The following is a 19,205-nucleotide window of genomic DNA, read 5'->3' on the forward strand; positions in this document are numbered from 1 at the left end:
CTTACATAGCCTCGAGCTCACTAGACTCTAATGGAACAATAATAATAATAATAATAATAAGACATTGATATATATGTAATGAAATCTTCAGTATTTAGTTTAATTTTTACTAAAGTAGAAACTAATATTTTTTAAATACTTTACTTATACTTTTATAATTATTTTATATAATTATATATAATAAGCTTAGAAGTAAGTAGAAGTTCCAGTAAAGACGCTAGGCGTTAGTGTTAAACTAGCGTTATAGGCGGAGCGTCTGATTTATAAGATAAACCACATCCAACGCCCTAAATCAGATACAGCCTTCATCTCCGGAGCAGCCCCCCCTCGACATGCCCTCGACACGCTCTAACTCCATGCCGTCCAGAAAATGAAGCAATCTATCCCCCATCTAATACGCATATTCACCCGATAACCAAAGGCCAATCCATGCTCACCACTGATGCTGTCTTGGGTACAGATAGACTGTAACGTATGGGCCAATCATGTTCCGTCCGCCCTAGAACTACTGCCTTAATCTGGTCCAAAGCTGTTGTCTGAGGATGCATTCGGGTATCGTCTCTGCTGCTGTTGTTGTTGTTGTTGTATTGTCCACCACTCTCACTGCGTATAGTCATTCACCACTCACGTGACGCTACCATGCTTCATCTCATCTTCGGGGCGACGCTACATCTTCTTCGCGCATGCTGGCTTCCAGTCGGGGCCTCCAACTTGCCCGCGACATGCACGTCAGCCTGCTCGCTGCCCTGCTCTCCCCATGTCCCATGACGGGAGTATCCGTCCGTCTCGACGCCCCACTGGCACTCGTGCTTGGCTTCATCTCGGTATCCTCGCCTAGTCGCGTGCTCGTGCTAGTGCTGCTCAGCGCCCGGTCGCGCCGCCGTCCAGTTGCGTCATGGTAATCTTGCGTGCTCCAGCTTGCACGGTGCAACCGCGCTGCCCGTGGAAAGCTCGACGACGAAGCCCGCGATTGGACGCTGCCTCTTCTGCTACCCTGCCCTGGCCGGCCATGCAATTGATTCGCCAATGGCTCGCGCTTGATCTCCTCCATAAACTCGTCGTCTTCGTCCTCAATCTTGGCCATCCGCTTCACTTGCTTGACCTCAAAGTACGGCGCCCTTGGTACTTCCGGCATCGAGTGCACCGATACCCGGCGCGGGCTTGGCCGTCCAACATCCTGCTCCGCCGACTCCATGTGCCCAAAGTACTTTTCTCGACTTGGGTTCCAGCTCCGTGGCCTGATTTCCGTGCGATTGCGCACGACTGACATGTAACTCGACGCCGCACCAATCAATACAAGAACCATCAGAGCGACAGTCAAAAGGCCCTGGATAACAATGATGACGATTCCAATCACCGTTGCAGGAATCCGACCAAGACCAAACCGTGCATCCAACGCTGCCGACAGCGCCGTAGTGCTGACCTTGCTGAACCCGAGGAGATATACACCCATGGCATTTAGACGCTGGCCCTCAAAAGGGCGGAGCACCATGAACATGACGAATGCAATCGCTTCGATGGCCAGGAGACCAAAGACCTGCACCATGGGCTCACTGGATGCTCCTGCCAGAAACCCAGCTCGGAAGAACTCGTAGAAGAGCCAGACGACAAAAAACCACCATCGCCGCCTCCTGTAGCGTGAGGCCAGCCATCCAAACTTTGCCGTGTATCCCTCGTCAGAATGCATCCATGTGCATTCTGCCGTGGCATGTATCCGCCACCACGGCATGGAGCAGAGATATACATTGTCTTCTGAACGCGGCCTCTCACTGTCCCTCGAGATGCTGCACCAGGGTATCATCCTGAACAACCGCCGCTTGGCCACGTTGAGCCGATCCGGCTCAGACACGTATTTCCCGAGGCGCAGCCTGGAGAAGCAAGCATACGCCGCAACGCTGCCGACACCAAACACCACGGCGACAAAGACGACACAGGCTACCGCAACGGGGCCCGACAAAGCCAAGTATGAGAACTGGAACATGGCCAGGAACGCCATCATGAAGAAACTCATGAGCACCATGCGCAGTAGCACTCCTGCAATATACGCTCGATAGTGCTGCCGGAAGTACGTGATGCGGTCCTGGCGAACGATCCGGACACTGCTCAAGCACTCGACGCCTGCTTTGAGGCCAAGTATGCAGACAACGGCACATGACATCAGGACGAGAAGCCAGAGTAATCCAGTCATAAAGGCGTTGCTCGCTGGAATCCGCTGCGTCGCCAGCGTACCAGCAAACCCCGAATAATTTCCCGGAAGCGGCAGTCCAGGCTTGAGCGGCAGACCGTAGTACTTGAACCCGGTACTTGCGTCGACGAGATGGCGTTTTGCTAGCGCAGCAGTCTGAAGCTGCACTTGGCCAGGCACGGCTTTCCGCGTGTAGATTTGGTGAATGTCGATTCCGCCTCCGATATGCGGATTGCTCTCGCCCGTCCCCGCAGCTCCCACATGCGACGTGTTGCCCTTGTTGGAGCCGATGAAGTCGTTGATCATGTTCTGCATGGGCTCGTAGTAGATCATGCCGCCGGCCCAGGCGTAGTTGCTCCAGAACGCCACGAGCACACTGGGCCAGTTCATCGACAGTGCTCCGCTGTAGAAAATATGCTGCCATACGCCCACCACCACAGACACAGACATGGAGTGCGCGTAATGCCTACGCATGTCGAGTATATCCGAGCCATACGCGGCAGTCGCAAACGACGACACCACAGCCAGCAGCGTGAAACCCCCCAGCATCGTACTGACGGCCGCTTGCTGCTGAAAACTACACCCATTTGTAATCTGCGCCGCAAAGCAGCCAATTTCCCTCTGCGTCGAATTCAAGAACACACGCAGGACCGCCTGGCCCTCGAAATCCGGAATGCCAAGTGCCACTTCCGGGATGCCGGCCACGTCTTCCTGGCTAATTGGTATGACGCCCGCGGCCTCGATCGGGACTCGCGCTCGAACGGGACAGGCACTGCAGTACAATTAGTGTGGCTTCCTTTGCTGTGAGTATTTGGCAATTACCTCCACATGTTGGCATTGCACGGGTCAAACGTCAAGTCGAACCGGCTCTCGCCATATGCAAAAACGCCAATGTTCATCATGATGTCGTCCTGCGTCAAGGCCGTCTCGCCCGCGAGATGAAACACAATCGTCATGTTGTCTCGGTAGTATGCTGCGTCGAACCGCGTCACGTTGATGGCACTCTCGCCAAGGCAATCTCCATAGTCGGTTGTGTAGAGCGAGGGTTGCCGGTCGTCTCTTACTCGCACGCGCACGCCGTTGATGGATGCAGGCACGTACTCGACTTCGTGGGCGACGCTGATACTGGCAAATAGAAAGACCGACAGGGAAATCGCCACCAGAAATGAAGCGTACTCTTGCATGCGCATGCTGTCGGGTAGTAACGCCTCTGCAGCTGTATCACCTCAACTGTGGCGGACCGCTGTACGAATCGCCGTGGAGTTGCGAGACGAGAAGTAAAGTAGATATTCAGATTGAGCCCGTCGGAACAGAGTGTAGTATCAGCGATTCGGCGTGATGTGCAAACAGCATTGCACGGCTTTTGGAGACAGTGGCGGAGAGAGCAGCGAGCGAGCGAGCGAGCTAGATGAAGAGTGAAAGGTGCATGTCCGAGACAATCACAAGCTCGGGTTTATGCCGGGCTAGCTGAGCAAGTCTGTCAAAGCAGGAGTCATGTGCTACTGGGTAGTTGCAGGTATCCGTCATGCAAGCACAACTTGCATCAAAGCATATTGCGGCAGTTACTTCTACACAAAGTCTACGTAAAGTCCACTCTGGCACTGCGCTGCTGACTGGTAATTTCAGTAAAAAGATGGGCAGGTAAGAGTCTTTGGATAAAACGAACCAGTCACATATCCGCATAGCACATCCCATACGCATGCATGTACAACAAAAGTAACAAACTTATCCAACAACGCACTTTTCACCCCGGGTATCTTCATCAGCAACACCACCACAGGACTACTCTTCACAAGCGATTAAACGTCGCTTTGGCTTTTACACACAAACTTCCCTGGACACTCTCCAGCGTGCCTGTAATCTCCTCTCCAGGAGCGCCAGTCTTCTTCTTTGTGAGATCCTTGCTCGGCGACAACCACGCCAACCAGCTCTTGGTAGGCTGCGACTGTGGCTCAGGCGGGGGCTCCGACTGCGGGAGGTCTGGCTTTGAAAAGGCAGCGCGGATAATATAAAAGTCGAGACTGTGCGTGGGCTTTGCGTAGGTCAATGAAAGCGAGTCTGGACGATGGCGAGGCTCTATACCAGATTTTAGCACACACACACACAAAAATTACACACAGAGATATGCATAAAAACCAATTCAGGGCGTAGGAATCGGGAATCAAAAGAGCAAAACATCAAACTGCTATACATACCCACAAACCCATCCGGACCCTTTGCCATTCTGGCAAACACCTCTTCGAAAATGGTAGCTATGGCACCCCCATGCGCAACACCAGGCCAGCCACTCAACGCGCCTCCAATCCACACAACAGCCACCATCTCCCTCGTCTCTGCATTCCAGAATGCGCGTTGCACGCCCAGGCCGCGCGCGCCCCCCATGGCGCCCAGCACGCCCTTGTTGCCGTCGTTCTCGCGCCCAAACGACAAGTCCAGCTCCAACCACCCCTTGTACGCCGAGATCTTGCGGCTTCCGGGCCGCGGCTCAGACGTGAGGCCCGGGCCTGACCGCAGCGCCGTGTCGGTGTGGAGATTGTACGATTGGGAGCGGAGCGACTGCACAATCTCGAGGGCGTCAATGTCGCGGCGGAGCGAGTCCAGAATCAGCGCGTCGTCGTGCGTGCCGGGCTCAGGAAGACCAAGGGGCGCGGCAAAGTGGCGGGCGCCCATGCCAGTGGTGATTCCCAGGGCGAGGATGCTGGCGTACCAGAAGTAGGACCAGCGGATGCGGGACTGGAGGGGGAGTTCAAGGGCAGGCGTGTTCCGGGCATGGCGGAGGGACTGGCGGGCGATTTGGCACGAGGATGTGAAGGGTGTGCGATTGAAGAGAATGCGCGCTCGAGACATTTTGCCGTTTATACTTGCCATCAAGGCTGTTATCGAGACGAGTTCTGCGCCGCATGTGCTGGAGGATATCTCAAGCTGGCGACAGGGATTAACTCACCGAGGCTCATCTCTAGCGGCTTGGCACTCACTGATACCTCGACTTGAGTGGCATCTGTCTTCAACTAGACGTCCAGCCCTGCGATATACTCACACATAGTGGACATTTCTTAGTTAAAGAATCACTAACTATTATCGCAATAACTGCATCGCACAAATCCATCATTGCAATTATGCATTACATCTATACAACTTTCCGTCGACTGGTACTATCAACTCCACGCTCAACTTGATGCGCCCCGAAAACAACAAAGCAAGTACAAAACATTATTACTGTTTTACGTACTAGCTACAATGATCGTCGACGGAACAAAAAAGATGCTTGATGGAAAGGTCAGAAGAGAGGGACCCGCTTCAAGTGCTACTGAAGCACAGCCATGGGGATACTGGCCTGATACGTCGTCATGTCGCGCTGTCAATGTCGCAGTAAGCCCTATCGGGGGTATCGTGTGCAAGTAGCCAACATTCTCCGTCGATATGCAGTACTGTGTGCTGTATGCTTATGCAGATCGTCCTCCAGTCATGCCACACCCAAACAAATGACCCATGTCAACACACAATCTCTAAGGCCATAAAGAGGAAGTATGCCATCTGGTATCCAAGCAACCGGTATCATCTCCCCCCTCCATCTCGGTATCCTAGCCCAAGACCTCCATCATCGAAGCCCTCTTTTGCTCGTCCTCGACCAGCATGCAGCGAGCGCGACACACGTCTTCAACAATATCCACCACCTTGCGGAAACTGGAGGCTGCACCGCGTGTCTGCGTGAACCGCGCGAGGCAGAGGTTGGCGCGGCGCCCGTGTTCGAGTACGACAAAGAGTTCAATGACAAAGGATACAGGCTTGATCTTCAGGTCTACGCGTGTCTGGTGTCAGCATGTTCCTCCATAGCACGAACAAAAAAGCAGCATTACATCGCAGGACAAGCTCTGCCCTCAGAACCTCAACCTCAAAGCGGCAGTTTTGTGAACGCCACTGACTGAGCAAGAAGGATGCGTGGGATGCCAGTATGAACTTACGATTATTCTTGTCAATGCGTGCATTGATGGAATTCGACTCGCGATCCAATGACACGTCGTGAACGCCGAAACGCTGCCAATCACGCAGCAGACGGACAAGGTCTTGACGAACTTTGCCACGGCCGATTTGGAAACACAGGGTTTTGCTAGCAGGCTTGATGTGCAGAAAGTGAGACAACCAGTTCATCTGCATCTCAGGCGGGCCGGTGCGGGCTGCATCGTTACTGCTGCCGGGACCCAGATCGAAGTTGGATAAAATGGAAGAGGAACTAAAGTTGACTCCTGAAGAGATGTCAGTGTATGCATACGCATAGAGGCACGTTCTGTGCTCACCTCCTAGGTCCATTGGCTTCTTCGCCTTCTCGTCCCTGGACTTCTTTCCAAAGAATGCAAAGAAGCCCTTGCGAGTCGTGCCATCGGCGTTGCGCATGGGGAATTCGCTCTCATTGCTTCCGTTTGACTGCTTTTGGTTATGTTTAAGACTACCGGTTTTCGTCAAGGGAGCAGGGTCGTTCTTGAGGCGGTCGTCGAGACCTTGCCACGCCTCGGGAATCTGAAGCAGCCCGTTCGATTGCTTCTTCTTGACTTCGTTCTCCTTTTCATTCTGGTCTCGCTCCCTGTCATCTGCATTTCGACGAAACCACAACGACTTCTTCTTCTTGACCACGGTGTTCTGCTTTTCGAGCGCAGGAGCGACGTTATTCGTACGAGTTATAGGCAACTCATTCTGTACATCTTGGTACGGTCTAACAGTAGAGTGATCGTAAGAGCCAAGAGGTGGTGCAACAGTAGCTTCGCTGATAGTCTTGGTTGACTTGAGGCTTGCACCGCTCCGCTTGCGGATATTCAGAGGCGCGACACGAGTGGGCGATCCATCGACGATGCGAATCGTCTGCTGCTGTTCGGGTACGAAACGGCGTCCCTGAGGTCTAACAGGGTCAGTGACAGAACGGTAATGGGGGATCAGGCTACCAAACCCGTCTCCACTATCGGTCTTCACTTCCTCTGGGATCACATGTAGCGGTCCATACTCAGGCGACTTTGCAGGTGCAGAAGCGATACGCTTGGTTCCAACGGCTGCAGGCACCATTAAGCGATCGAGATGCTCAAGGATTTCATTGAAATGTTCGGTGCTGTCATCTTCATGGAGCCTCCGAGCAATCTCTGCACGTGTCTCTGCCAGCTTTCGTTGAACAAAGGTATTTGGCGTCTCGGCGGGCAGTGGCGGTAGTGGCCGCTCTCCAGACAGCATCTTAGCACCTGGAGTAGTGGCCAGTGTACTGGCGCCCGAATCTCGTGTATTGGAGAAGGATGTGGGTGGGCTGTCATACTGGGAGGTGTTGTGGTAGGCATCTGTACCTGACCGAATGCTTGAACCGACCGACGATCGATTGAAAGCTTCTTCCATGACCTTTCCCAGCTCCATGCTGACCTTGCGGACCTCACCCTGAATGTACTTGGTGGGACTCTCTGGCTTACGAAGCTTCAACCGCGGAATCTCCGTGCTAACGGGAACTTTTGCCTTGGCGTTCGATCGAGCAGTGCTTGCCCTTGTGGCTGGTCCGTACGACCCGGTCGATGTGTGAGGCCTATGAGACATGTAATCGGCACAAGACCCAACTTCAGTCTGCCAACTGCTGGCTGTAGCTGCCGACGACCGACGGTCACGTAGATGCGAGAAGCTCACACCACGCTTACCTATACCGCCAGCGCGAGGAATGACAGGTGGACTGCTAGGCCAATGCGAGCTTGCCAAAGACGACCGTGACATCGAGTGTCGCTGAACAGGAATAGTGCGGTGAGATGGGCTGCTCCGACTTGAGGAGCCGCGTGACATTGCAGAACTACGCTTGGAACTATGCCGCAGAGCTTGGATGCGCAATGAGCTACCTGTCCGGTGTCCCAGGGCTGTGGTAGGACGCGGCTTTTCACTACGGTTGCTGTGCCTGCGATGCACTGTGACATTCTGGCTCAATGGCGTATCCCCAGGAACAGGAATTACAGGCTGTCTCGAGGCTCGATAGGGGTCGTAGCTCGCTTCGGAAGCTGGCGACTCATAGAGGCTGTGCTTCGAGTAGAGATGTTCATTGTTGAGGATCGAATACGCAGACTGTGAACGGTTATGCTGCTTCGACGGGAGCTTTGCAATGTCTAAGCGCGTAGGCGAATAACGCGTGTTGTGATGGTGATCGCTGTTGGAATGCGCAACAGCATGATGAGCGCTCGGCTGATAATTCTCCAACTGGTCGGTATGATACTTGCGAAGTGCAGAATAAAAGTACTTTTCCTGATTTGGTCTATGGCCAAAGTTAGTGATGTGCGTGGGCAATGCATGGAGATGACTTACTCATTACTCATCAACTTTTGGATCACAGTTTCTTCCTTCTCGCTGTGCCAGAGCGTACGCAGATATCTCAGAATCTCGCGATCAATCGTGGCTCGGTTCAACGGTACCCAATCTGCTATAGCAGGAAGGGGGCCAGTCCAGTGATCAAGATGAGCGTTCTCTCCATGGAAATTCAGCTCTTGCTGATACTTGCGCAAGAAGGGGTGATTCCAGATTTCTTCAAGGGATATACGGCGCTTTGGCTCGGGCACCAATATTCTCTTGATCAGATCCTGGGCTTCTTTAGAGATGTTGTCGGGCATGACATACTTGGCTTCTGCAATGTCGCGAAACAGATGCTTCAAATGACGGTCGTCGCCCGAGTAGTTGAAGGGAGGCGTGCCTGTCAAGAGAACGAATAGGATGACTCCACAACTCCAAACGTCTGCTTTTCCGCCATCGTAGGATGTAGTCTTGATAACCTCGGGGGCTGCATAATGGGGGCTGCCGCAAGGTGTGGTGAGCTGCTTTCCAGCCGGCTGCAGAGCAGCCATGCCAAAGTCGACCAGCTTGACTGTCATGGTATCTCTATCCAGCAGTATGTTCTCAGGCTTGAGGTCGCGGTGGTGAATATTGATTCGGTGGCAGTAGATCAAGGCTGCGATGATCTGGCGGAAGATATGTACAGTGTGGATTTCGATCAAGCCGCCCTGTTCGTGGATGTAACTGAAGAGCTCGCCGCCTTCAACAAACTCCATGATGAGGTAGCTGATACTTGTCAGATTTAAACCCCAAATTGGTGATGTGCACTTACAGCTCGTCTCGATTCTCCCAAATGTCGTACAGACGGACAATGTTGGGATGGTCCAACAACTTCATGATGCAAATCTCACGCTCTAGGCCAAAGGGAATTACTTTGCCATCAGAATAAAGCGTCGGATCCTGCTCGGCACTCTTGATGAGGTTGGCCAGGCTCAAAGCACGCACTTTCTCGGCTGTGGCCTTGGAGATGATTTTGGCAGCGCCGTACTGCCCGGTTCCAGAGTGTCTGACCAGCCGCACACGCGAGCAGCCGCCGCGGCCAATGGTCTTGCCGAGCTGCCACGGGCCAATGTGTGTCTTGCGGCGGCGGTTCGAGCTAGAGGCATTGGTGCTGGTGTTGGAAATCTCAGAGTCGCGCTTGGAGCTAGGCGGGCGACCATCGTGGGCCTGAACAGCAGAAAGATGCTTGTTTTCCAGAGAAGCTTGCTCGTGGCGGATGGAAAGAGAGCCATTTGGGACGATAGACTCGTTGTGCGGGAGCGGCTGGGGCGAGGCGGATGGCACATGGGCACTGTCGTGCTTTTCGTCACGTCGCTGGCTGCGTGGGCCCTCGTTTGCACGATTTGTGCCGTCTCCAAGGGCGCGTCGGCGGAGCGGCGGCCGGCCAAGGAATGCAGAGTCCATGCTGCTGGATATATGAGTGCAGTTGTCAAGGTGGGGCCTCGAGTAGTGCGGCAGTATTGACTATGATAGCGGAAGAGTCTGCCAGTCAAAATGTACGGGATAAGCAAGTTTGCGCCAACGCCAAAGAAGCCAGTAGTGCGGTGTCGTGATAAAGCAGCTGGCTATAGTGAGTGGCGTCAGACAAGCGCCATGGGCAAGATGGGTGTTTTGGTTATCGCTGTTGACAGTGAGGGCGCCCGATAGTCGAGGCCAAGCGAGGCAGTAGACAGGGCGGGTAAGAGAAAGAGGGCCAGGAGTGCGATGCCAATTGAGTCTGTTCTGGCTTCAAAAGCTAACAAGTAGTTGGATGCATACGGTGAAGCAGCTATGCGAGCACTGAGGGTGAAGATATCTGGAGGTGGGAGGGCAAGTTTGTGCACAGACGGACCCTGGAGGCGCCATGGATGCAAACGCGCAGTGGCAAGAGCGGGCTCGCCATGTTTTCAGAGAGAGGAAGGCGTCTGTGGTGAGTCGAGGAGCAGCGGATATGAGCATCTAGAATCACGCAACGGAGGCATTGGTTGGAAGCAGGTAGAAGGATTCTGATTGATGGTGGAAGTCGAACTTGATGCTGAGATATTGACGACATGAGAGGTAATGCCTTTCTTGCCATGATAGCACGAGTGCATGCCTCCAATCACGTGGACTAAGCAACAGTCGCCCTCTGTCTTTTTCCAAGAGCCACTGCAAGTCAAACCGCAAGAGAAGAGACACAGCGCCAACGCACGAGAAGAGAAAAATAATGCATCACAGAAAAGCATGCAAGAAGGAGAAAAGGATGAATTTCAGCACGATCAAGCAGAGAAACTATGCATGGCAGACACCAAGCAAGCACAGAAACCACTGCACCACCCATTGCAAAACACACCAAACCAAGTCTAGACTCTGCCCCTCCCCCATCCATCCACATGTCCCAATCGATATCCGTTTCGCTGGGCAGCCGCAGAAAAGAAACGAAGAAGAAGAAGAAGAAAAAAGAAAAAATTTAACCCCGTCTCCCCCCTCACACACACACCAAGGAAATATATACCTCAGTGTTGTAACGCCCCGTGGCACGCCTCACTTGTGCCCGGCTTTGCAGGCACAAACACACAACAAAACACAGCGAGTACCAAAAGCAGAGGCCTCAGGTGTGTTAGCAGCGTCGCGGAGTGATTTCAAAAAGAGAAGGAAAAAAAAACACCGCCTGACTAAGGTAGGGAGGAGAAACGCGGTTTGTCTGTATGTGTATCCTTGCTATTGTCGGCGTTATCATGGCCATCGGCATCGGCATCGGCATCGGCGCCATGGTGGTGGTGGTGGTGGTGGTTATTTCGAGATGGCAGTCATCATCACGATCATGGTCAGCATCAGCATCAGCATCAGCATCATCAGACTAAGTAGTAAGGCGCAGGGGACACAGATCTATCCATAAGTAGCGTATATACACAGCGCATATACGTACCGTATATACATACACAAAATCCACAACAATACGATAAAGTTCAAAGGCAAAGTTGAACAATCTAGTCGAATCGGTCAGCATAAAGGCCAGCGTCCAAGCGGCGTGGCTGTGGCTGGCTAGCCTGCGTAGTGTGCAGCGAGCAATGACCCCAGTCAGTAACCCCGTCAGTAAGAGTAGCCAAGTTTGTGTGTGTGTGTGTGTGTGGACAAGGGTCAGCCAAGTTCCGTACCCACGTCCAAGTGCACCGGAAGATGCCGGGGACGCGCGCAACGCATCGCAAAGGCGGGGATGTGGGAAGAAGGGCAGAGAAGGGAAGACGCGGTCCCGGTACATGGGTTTTAAACAAGAAACCTTAAACGCATCGTCCGGTCTTGTTTTTTTTTATTTTGGCGAGGCTCGTGCTCGAGGCTCGTTCAGGAACATGTTATGTTATGTGCATGGGTGTGCGCCATAGATGGGCGTCCCGGCCGTGACCCCCGCGTGCTCATTCTTTCTTGGTTACGTACGAGACGAGGTGTGTGGAACATGCATGATAATTCATTCGCTGCCATGATAATACACAGAGGCAAAGGAAACATTGGGTGTGTGCGCGCGCAGCGGCGAGAGCATGGGATAAAGTATAAGACATGGATGTGAGCATGTGCCGGCGCATGCATGCATGGGTGCGAGAGCGCGCATGAATAAACTTTGTGTCGTTTTTTTTTTCGTGGTGGGGAGGAAAGGAAGACATCAGGACGAAAGCATGAAAAAGGCCATCGGGATGAGAAAATATCCTTTAATTTTTTTTGCTTTATGCTTCGAATGGGGCCTAGGCAACCATGTGCGCGGTTCGGGCCAAAAGTGCGCCCGGAGAGTTAACCTGTCGTGTCCCGCCTTGAAACATTACACTCCCCGCAATCAAGAGAGCGAGCGAGAGCCCAACCGAAGCCATGCCATGCCATGCGCCCCCTTCCCCCTTCCCAAACATACCCTGGACCGGGAATCCCAGCCCGGGAGCCCTCTCGTTCCGGTAAAGCAAAACCCAAAGCATAGCATAATTCGCAGACGAACAAGCGGAACGCGCATAACACACTCACTACTCGCGACCAAAAATAAAAACAAAAAACACGCACACATACACACACACACACGCAAATGGCGCAAGCAACACGAACAAGACCAACAAGAAAAAACATCCCACACACATCCTTGTGCCATACATGGTACCTGATACATACACCGAGAATCCAGGGTCCCCCCCACGCCCAACCCGACCCCCCCAAAAAGAGACGGGGCAAATCAAGACGAGTAAGAGGTATACGCGTTTCCGAAACATGGCAATAGATGAGAAGAAAAGAAAAATAAAAGAATAAAAAAAACAGGGATTGAAAGTGACGTGATGAGGAACAAGAAAAAATGCGCGTTGAAGACCCTGAATACCGAGAGAAGAAGAAGAAATCAGATGAACTCCCTTTGCATGTCCCGAGGCCGACCCTTTCCCGTTGGAAAAAATAAACAAAAAAAGAACATCAAAACATGACGAGTCGTGACCGGAATGCTTGCAGCCAAGGTAACGTGGTGCTCCCCGAATGCTGAAAACGCCGAAACCAGGGGAAAGGACGCATAAGATGGTGGTAAATAATACAGGAGAAAAGAAGTGAAAAGACCAGGGCGTACATGGCGAAGCAGGCCCTCTCGACGCAGCGCTGGTTGACTATGAGTGTGACTTCAAATCGTCCGCCTTTGGTGAGTGGCTTTCGCGCTTGGCATCGTCGCCAGCGGCCTTTCCGCAGCCTTTAACTAGTATGTGTCTCTGTGCTTGTGTCAGCAAATCTGTGTATGTGTATGTATGCAGGAGCCATTGTGTCAGGCCAGACGTACCTTGAGCGCGTCTTTTCTTGAGAAGCTCTTGTCGCAGTGGCTGCAAGGAAACGGCTTCACGGCGAGGTGGATCCTCTTGTGTCGCTTCAGATCGTGATTCCTGTTGAAACTCTGTGGGCATTGATCGCACTTGAAGGGACGGTCGTTGGCAGTCGGTGGCTGGTGCTGGGGGTGACCCATGAAGTGCGGCATAGCCGCAGCGTGGCCACTGTTGAAGCCAGACATCATGGCGGGATGTCCGCCAACCAGTGCAAGGCCGCCGGCTGGGTTTTGCACGTTGGAAAAGACGGGCGCTTGGCCTCCACCGTACTGTAGAGGCAGGCGCTGCTGGTACTGGTATGGCGACTGTGCGGGGTTGTTGGACGGTATTGATGGCATGGAGCCCTGCGACACGGCTGGTGACATTCGCTGCATGGATCCACCAGCGCTGATGGGGCTGTGCTGTTGGCTCAGTGTTGGTGATGGGCCCGTCGAGTAGGGAAAGTTGGAATGCTGAGGGGTTCCCGAGCTATGGTAACTGTAGGTAGGGGTGGGGGGCTGAGGCGGCCTGAACGAGTCCTGGCTGAGTGCGGGAGACTGCTGAGGTGCGGACGACGAGACGGGTGTTTGGGCACCCATCATCTGCTGGTGGTGGTGATGCTGCTGCTGCTGCTGCGGCTGTGTGGATATTGAGGGCATGCTGGATCCGTTGGACGAAGGCGTAAAAGGGGGAAGCTGCTGGTTCATCTCATACGGTGGCGGATTCAGCCCTTTGCCGAGTGAGTCCTGCCGTCCGATCTGGCCGTCGGCACGCGGTGGAGCAAACATACCTCCTCGGGTCTGAGCGTATTGGTTTTGTTGGTGGTGGGCAGCCGAGTAGCCATAGTGGGCAGCCGATGGCTGGGCTGGGGGAGAGTACATGTATTGGCCGTTTGAATAGGCCATTGTTGTCGAGTACTGGGGGCCGGCAGTCGAAACTCCTGACGAGCTTATCACATCGCTGTGGTTTGTGTTTGGCGGAGTCAGGAGATTGCCCACACTGGCAATCGTGGCCGGGGCCTGTGGCGACTGTGAAGCGGTAACGGTGCTGTTGAAGGGATATTTGTGCATCGGTGGCGGGGGCAGCTCAAAGCTGCCGAGCTGCTGGGCGTGAGGTCTCCGCGCTGCAAAGCTGGGAGGTACACCCATTGGGTCAGACCCAGGATGCATGGAAGACGGATGAGCCACGGCAGCAGCCACGTTGGCGGTTGTGTCGCGGGTAGGTCCTATTGACCCACCTACTTTGGATGAGGGGAAGGGGGGCTTGGGAAAGATTGCAGCTGTGACGCTGCAAACGGCGGGGTGGGTGTAGTCGCGAGTACTAGACTAATGCGGCCCACGTGAAGGCTATGGGATGGCTTGTAGCTCAAGCGTGAAGTGCGAGAGGTGATGATGTGGGAGAAGAAACAGGTGAAAGGACCTTCAAGTAGAAAAATGGCGAAGCGGTCTATGGAGTAGCAATGGAGCGCCGGGGGCTGATTTCTCTTTTTCTCTCTCTCTCGTTGGTTGCGTCTCAAGGGCTAATGGCTGCTTCGAATGCCTCTGAGATGGGTGCAGTTGAACGAACGGTCCCAGTAATGGTACCTGCGCTGGTTCGGGCGAGTGGTGATACCGATGTACGCACGTCTGGCCGTAAAGAAATTTCAAAAAGTCTCAGTCGCTGGGGCGTGTTAGTGGTGCTTGTCGTGGCAAGTCGAGGATGGAGGGGGCGTACAAGAGAGCAAAAGCGGATGTTGGTGAAACTGTGGTGGTGTTGGACACAAAGTGGTGGGTAGGGCCCGAAGTCCTGGTCGCGCAGACGTGGTGCTACTGGGGGGGGGAGGTGCAGTTACACAGAATCTGTGTAGGAAGGAATTGGGGAAGGGGAGGGTTGGTCTAACGACAGTGGCTCATGTGTGAGGAGGCGGGCTGGTGGTGGTTGCCTTGGAGGCTATAGACTTTTTTGGGGATGGTGGAGGGGATCCAGTGCTCTGGGCAGCGGCGGCAAAGAGGAGCAGTGGAGGGTTAGCGTGGTGTTTGGCGGGCGGGCGGCGTTGCAAGACGTTGTGTGGTGGAGGGTAGTGTGGTGTAGATTGAGTTGAAGACGTGAGACCCACTGGTGGTTTTGGCGGGGGTGGTGGTGGTGGTGGTGGTGGATGGGGAAGGGGGGAGGATGAGCCTTGCACTTGAGAGCGTGTGGTGGTGGTGGTGGTTGTGGAGATGTCGGCGGCGCGTGGAGCGGCGATCGCACCGTGTTAAGCTCAGGTCGATGGCGGCCTAGGCAGGAGCGATGGCGGAGGCTTTGGTGCGGGCGAGCGAGTGGAGAGAGCGCTGGGCCTTTAGGTATATGTAAGTAGGGCAAGGCTAGGGTGGGTTTGTCAGGGTTGGCGGGCTCGCGTGGCTGACTGGCGGACGGGGGCTTTGGGATTACCAAGGGCTCAACCAGGCGATAGGGACCGTCCAAGCCTTTTGAGGATGATCTGGATCGGGATGGGAGATGAAGAAGAGGCCAAGAGGCAGCCTCAGGTGAGTCGGGCGGGAGCGCTACCCACAGACGCACTTTGTCACAATAAGGCAATGCAAACGAGGCACGGCAGAAGCAATGCGACGAATGAATAATTCACCCACACCGTTCAGACTCAGTCCAGAGAGCTAGGCGGGCATGGGGCCGCCCACTACAATGCATGACCGGGGTGTCGAGTGTGGGTGGGTGTGTGTGGGTGTGGGTGTGGGTGTGGGTGGATGTGTGAAAGCACGTACCAGGCCGTCCATAGCCAGACCCTGTGCGCAGGCCATGTGTGTGTGTCGGAGCCAGACGAGGAGCTGGCGTGCGGGACGGCTTGGACCAGCCTGGTGGACGAGGCCATGATGGCTTGCGCCGGGCCGTGTGTAGAGCAGCGAAAAAAAAGGACCATACAGCACCCATGGCGAGGGCGGAGAGACATGGACAGAGGGAGAGGGAGATGGAGAGGGAGAGAGAGGCAGAGAGAGAGACAGAGAGACAGCCGCTGGGACATGGCGCCAGGAACCCCCATCCTCCGTCTCCCTTTGCCTTCCCCTTCCCCTTGGCCGTGCGACTCTTTGATGCCGACCAAACATGACGCCGGGTGGCTGGATGGGCAAGTTTTGGTGGGCATGCGGCTCTCTCCTGACCCAGGCTTGCGGCACGACAAGAGACAGACATGTGGCGGAGTGCTTTTGTCTTGGGCGCGCACCAAGGGTCAGGAGCAGCGCGGCGCCGGAGAAGAAGTCTAAAGTGCGTCGGGACTGGCGCCAAGCCGACGTGGCCTGCGTGTGCGTGAGCGTGTGCGTGTGCGTGTGGGAGAGCCTGATGGGCGCACGGGCCGCGGTCTAGGCTGGGGCACGCCTGGCTGCGAGAGCGAGAGAGCAGAGAGTGTGCGTCGTCGCCGTGGCCAGAGAGAGACAAAGCCAAAACTCAAAGACGACCCTTTTGCGCCCCCCTTTGCCCACGCCCGCCGTTTGCAGAGGGGGACGGGCCAATGGCCGTTGGCGGCGGTTGTGGTGGTGGTTGTGACTGCGGGTGCGAGCAGCGAGTGCGCGCCTCGCCGTGTCGGTGGATAGGGTGCGTGGGTGAAGAGGCGTGCACGAGAGGCGGCCTCGCCATCCATGACGCTGCATTGCCGCGAGCCTCGGCGTCACAGCAGCAGCAGCAGCATCATCACCACCACCACCACCACCACCACCACCACCGCAGGCAGCGTCTGCGAGAAACAAGTGCAAGCAGAGTCCAGCTGCGCTTCTGGCCATGATCCCTGCAGCCGCTCCTGTTCGGCGACCAGTGCTGGTGCGGCCGTGCTTTTACCGCTTTGCATGTTAGCTGACGAAATGGCGCTGTGCAAAACGGGCCCAGCGCTAGCCGAGAAGGACCATGACGGCGAGCAGCACCTGATGATGATGATGATGATGGATGGATGGATGGATGGATGGCATACATAGACCTAGCAAGAGTTGGCATCAACACACACACACACATACAAGCTCACACACTCACACACACTCACTCACACACCCACACCCACACCCACACTACACTCGACCCGACTCGACTAGACTAGACTGCACATACATGGATGCATGCATGCATGTTTCGCGGGCAGCCATCCATCCATACATCCATCCATCTAGCAAGGGGGGGGGGGCAGGGCAGGGCAGGGCAGGGCAGGGCAGGGCATGCCTGGAAGAGAGAGAGAGAGAGACTGTGTGTGTGTGCCAAGTGGCTGATCGACGCGATACCCGTTCCCTGTCCAGTACCAGCGCGAGAGAGGCTGGAGGAAGCAGCAGCAGCAGCAGAAGAGAGAGGCGGGCACGGGCCATGGCCAGACGCGGTCCGGGCGTGGGTGCGGAAGGCTGGAGCTGGGGGCCGGCCCACGACGCCATTGGCCGGCGGCGGGATGATTGCTTGTCTAAAATCAGGCGCCAAAGTATATTGGGCTGCGGCACGTGTGCAGCGCAATGCGCCATGGTCGAATAAGCAGCCATGCCCGCCGCAATCTCTCACACCCACCAGCCGCCCCCCGACGCCCGTCGTACATTCTGCCTAGATGGGCCTGCCCGCGCCCATCTCCACGTGGACGCGCTGCCTGTGCCTGCCTGCCTTGCCTGCACCTGTGCCAAAGCTGCATTGAATCCGTTTCCACCCCATTGTTTTTGCGCGCGTCTGGTGCCGTCGCTTGCGTCTTGGGCGCCCCTCCCCTCCCCCCCGTCGCCCCAGCCGCCCGTCGCAGCCCAGCCCCAGCCCAGCCCAGCCCAGCCCAGCTCCATGGTGGTCGCGACGACCAGCCCAGCGACGAGAATACCCGTAACAGCGACAACAGCAATAATACCAGCAAGCATGGCCGCAACGACAACAGCAAGAATGGCCACAATAGCCACCACGCAACGCCTCACACGTCTGCGTCGACTCTGGTCTGCCCCGATGGGTCGTGTCGCTCGACGTCGCGGCAGCCAGGGCGCGCTTTCCCGGCGGCCTGGTTTTGGCCAGCGCTGGCTGGCGGAACGTCAAAGCGACAAGGAACTGGGGACGACTCCGCCGTCGATCGCTGCTCTGCCTTCACGTTCGTCTGGCTTTGCAAGGCCCGCGTGCTGAAGGGCTGATGCCACAGACCATTGTTTTGGGGCAGCCGCTGCGACGCCCAGCTCGCTAAGGCGTCCTGCAGGGCCAAGCGCTACACCACACCCACATCCACACACATACATCCACACACCATACATAGCCTACTAGCTGTAGCGGTAGCTGTCCTCGATACACTACATTCACACGCAGCCCGCCGCCCCTGGGTCCATCTGCCGCTGCTGCCATGCCGCACACTGACATGTGCTGCGCGACCCGCCCTGCCCTGCCCTGCCCTGCCATGCACACCCGTCGCGCAGAAGCAAAATACAATACATGGGGCCGCGCATGCCCGCGCATCGCAACCAACGCGCGCCGCGACCCTTCATCTCTCAGCGTGTTTTGCAGCTGCGATGGGGCCTGCGAGCTTTTGCCCTGATCCTGGGGCCCTCGACCCAATCACGCGCCCGGATAAGCGATGTCTCGCCAAGGGGGTGGGGGGGAGGGCAGGCGCGATCCGATGGTTGGCCGGAGCTGCCTTCCTGATTCGCCTGCTCCAACCAACCAACCAACCAACCCACAAGACGTACTCGCATTCGCACACGTCCGCACCCACCCACACCCTCACTCACCCTCACCCTCACAACGCTTTTGCACGCACGAGACGACACATGCATACACTGGCTCTTGGATGCCTCAGCCCACCGTCCTACTGCCGGTTCTTGGGGGGCGCGCTTGTTGCTGCTTGAGCTTGTTTGGTTCAGCGTTGCCGACCCCACCACACCGTCATTGGAGAGAGAGAGAGAGAGAGAGAGGGTGTGTGAGTATGCGTGTAGGGTAGGTGTACTGTATAGCAGGCAGCCTTGCCTGATGAA

The 19,205-nt window shown here is 55.4% G+C and overlaps 5 protein-coding genes across 5 annotated transcripts; all 5 read right to left on the reverse strand.

The window, feature by feature from the left end:
• Positions 1-649: 649 nt before the first annotated feature.
• On the reverse strand, positions 650-3,375 carry SETTUDRAFT_101713 (uncharacterized protein; the record flags this gene model as incomplete). The annotated part of the gene is made up of 2 exons (XM_008023575.1): positions 650-2,957; positions 3,008-3,375. The coding sequence occupies 2 exons, from the start codon at positions 3,373-3,375 to the stop codon at positions 650-652; spliced, it is 2,676 nt and encodes an 891-aa protein (XP_008021766.1).
• Positions 3,376-3,707: 332 nt separating this feature from the next.
• Positions 3,708-5,048, reverse strand: SETTUDRAFT_166934 (uncharacterized protein). Its single transcript, XM_008023576.1, has 3 exons — positions 4,381-5,048; positions 3,852-4,261; positions 3,708-3,798 (listed from the first exon to the last, which is right to left on the reverse strand). The coding sequence occupies exons 1-2, from the start codon at positions 5,030-5,032 to the stop codon at positions 3,975-3,977; spliced, it is 939 nt and encodes a 312-aa protein (XP_008021767.1). The 5' UTR covers positions 5,033-5,048; the 3' UTR covers positions 3,708-3,798; positions 3,852-3,974.
• Positions 5,049-5,766: 718 nt separating this feature from the next.
• On the reverse strand, positions 5,767-9,919 carry SETTUDRAFT_102078 (uncharacterized protein; the record flags this gene model as incomplete). Its single annotated transcript, XM_008023577.1, has 5 exons — positions 5,767-5,984; positions 6,148-6,429; positions 6,481-8,444; positions 8,495-9,241; positions 9,288-9,919. The coding sequence occupies 5 exons, from the start codon at positions 9,917-9,919 to the stop codon at positions 5,767-5,769; spliced, it is 3,843 nt and encodes a 1,280-aa protein (XP_008021768.1).
• Positions 9,920-13,095: 3,176 nt separating this feature from the next.
• On the reverse strand, positions 13,096-14,450 carry SETTUDRAFT_36611 (uncharacterized protein; the record flags this gene model as incomplete). The annotated part of the gene is made up of 2 exons (XM_008023134.1): positions 13,096-13,194; positions 13,263-14,450. 2 exons carry the CDS (start codon positions 14,448-14,450, stop codon positions 13,096-13,098), a joined length of 1,287 nt encoding a protein of 428 aa, XP_008021325.1.
• A 2,160-nt stretch (positions 14,451-16,610) lies between these two features.
• SETTUDRAFT_36612 (uncharacterized protein) lies at positions 16,611-17,027 on the reverse strand (the record flags this gene model as incomplete). The annotated part of the gene is made up of 1 exon (XM_008023135.1): positions 16,611-17,027. The coding sequence occupies one exon, from the start codon at positions 17,025-17,027 to the stop codon at positions 16,611-16,613; it is 417 nt and encodes a 138-aa protein (XP_008021326.1).
• Positions 17,028-19,205: the final 2,178 nt, after the last annotated feature.

This window comes from Exserohilum turcica, assembly GCF_000359705.1.
Source record: "Exserohilum turcica Et28A unplaced genomic scaffold SETTUscaffold_10, whole genome shotgun sequence".
Classification (NCBI taxonomy): domain Eukaryota; kingdom Fungi; phylum Ascomycota; class Dothideomycetes; order Pleosporales; family Pleosporaceae; genus Exserohilum; species Exserohilum turcicum.

What these genes read in the sequence shown, in the direction of transcription:
- SETTUDRAFT_166934 (XM_008023576.1), bottom strand. Translation starts at nt 5,032, where the DNA reads ATGTCTCGAGCGCGCATTCTCTTCAATCGCACACCCTTCACATCCTCG. An exon ending in GGGTCCGGATGGGTTTGTGG is followed by an intron (nt 4,262 to 4,380) that starts GTATGTATAGCA and finishes AATCTGGTATAG; the next exon opens with AGCCTCGCCATCGTCCAGAC.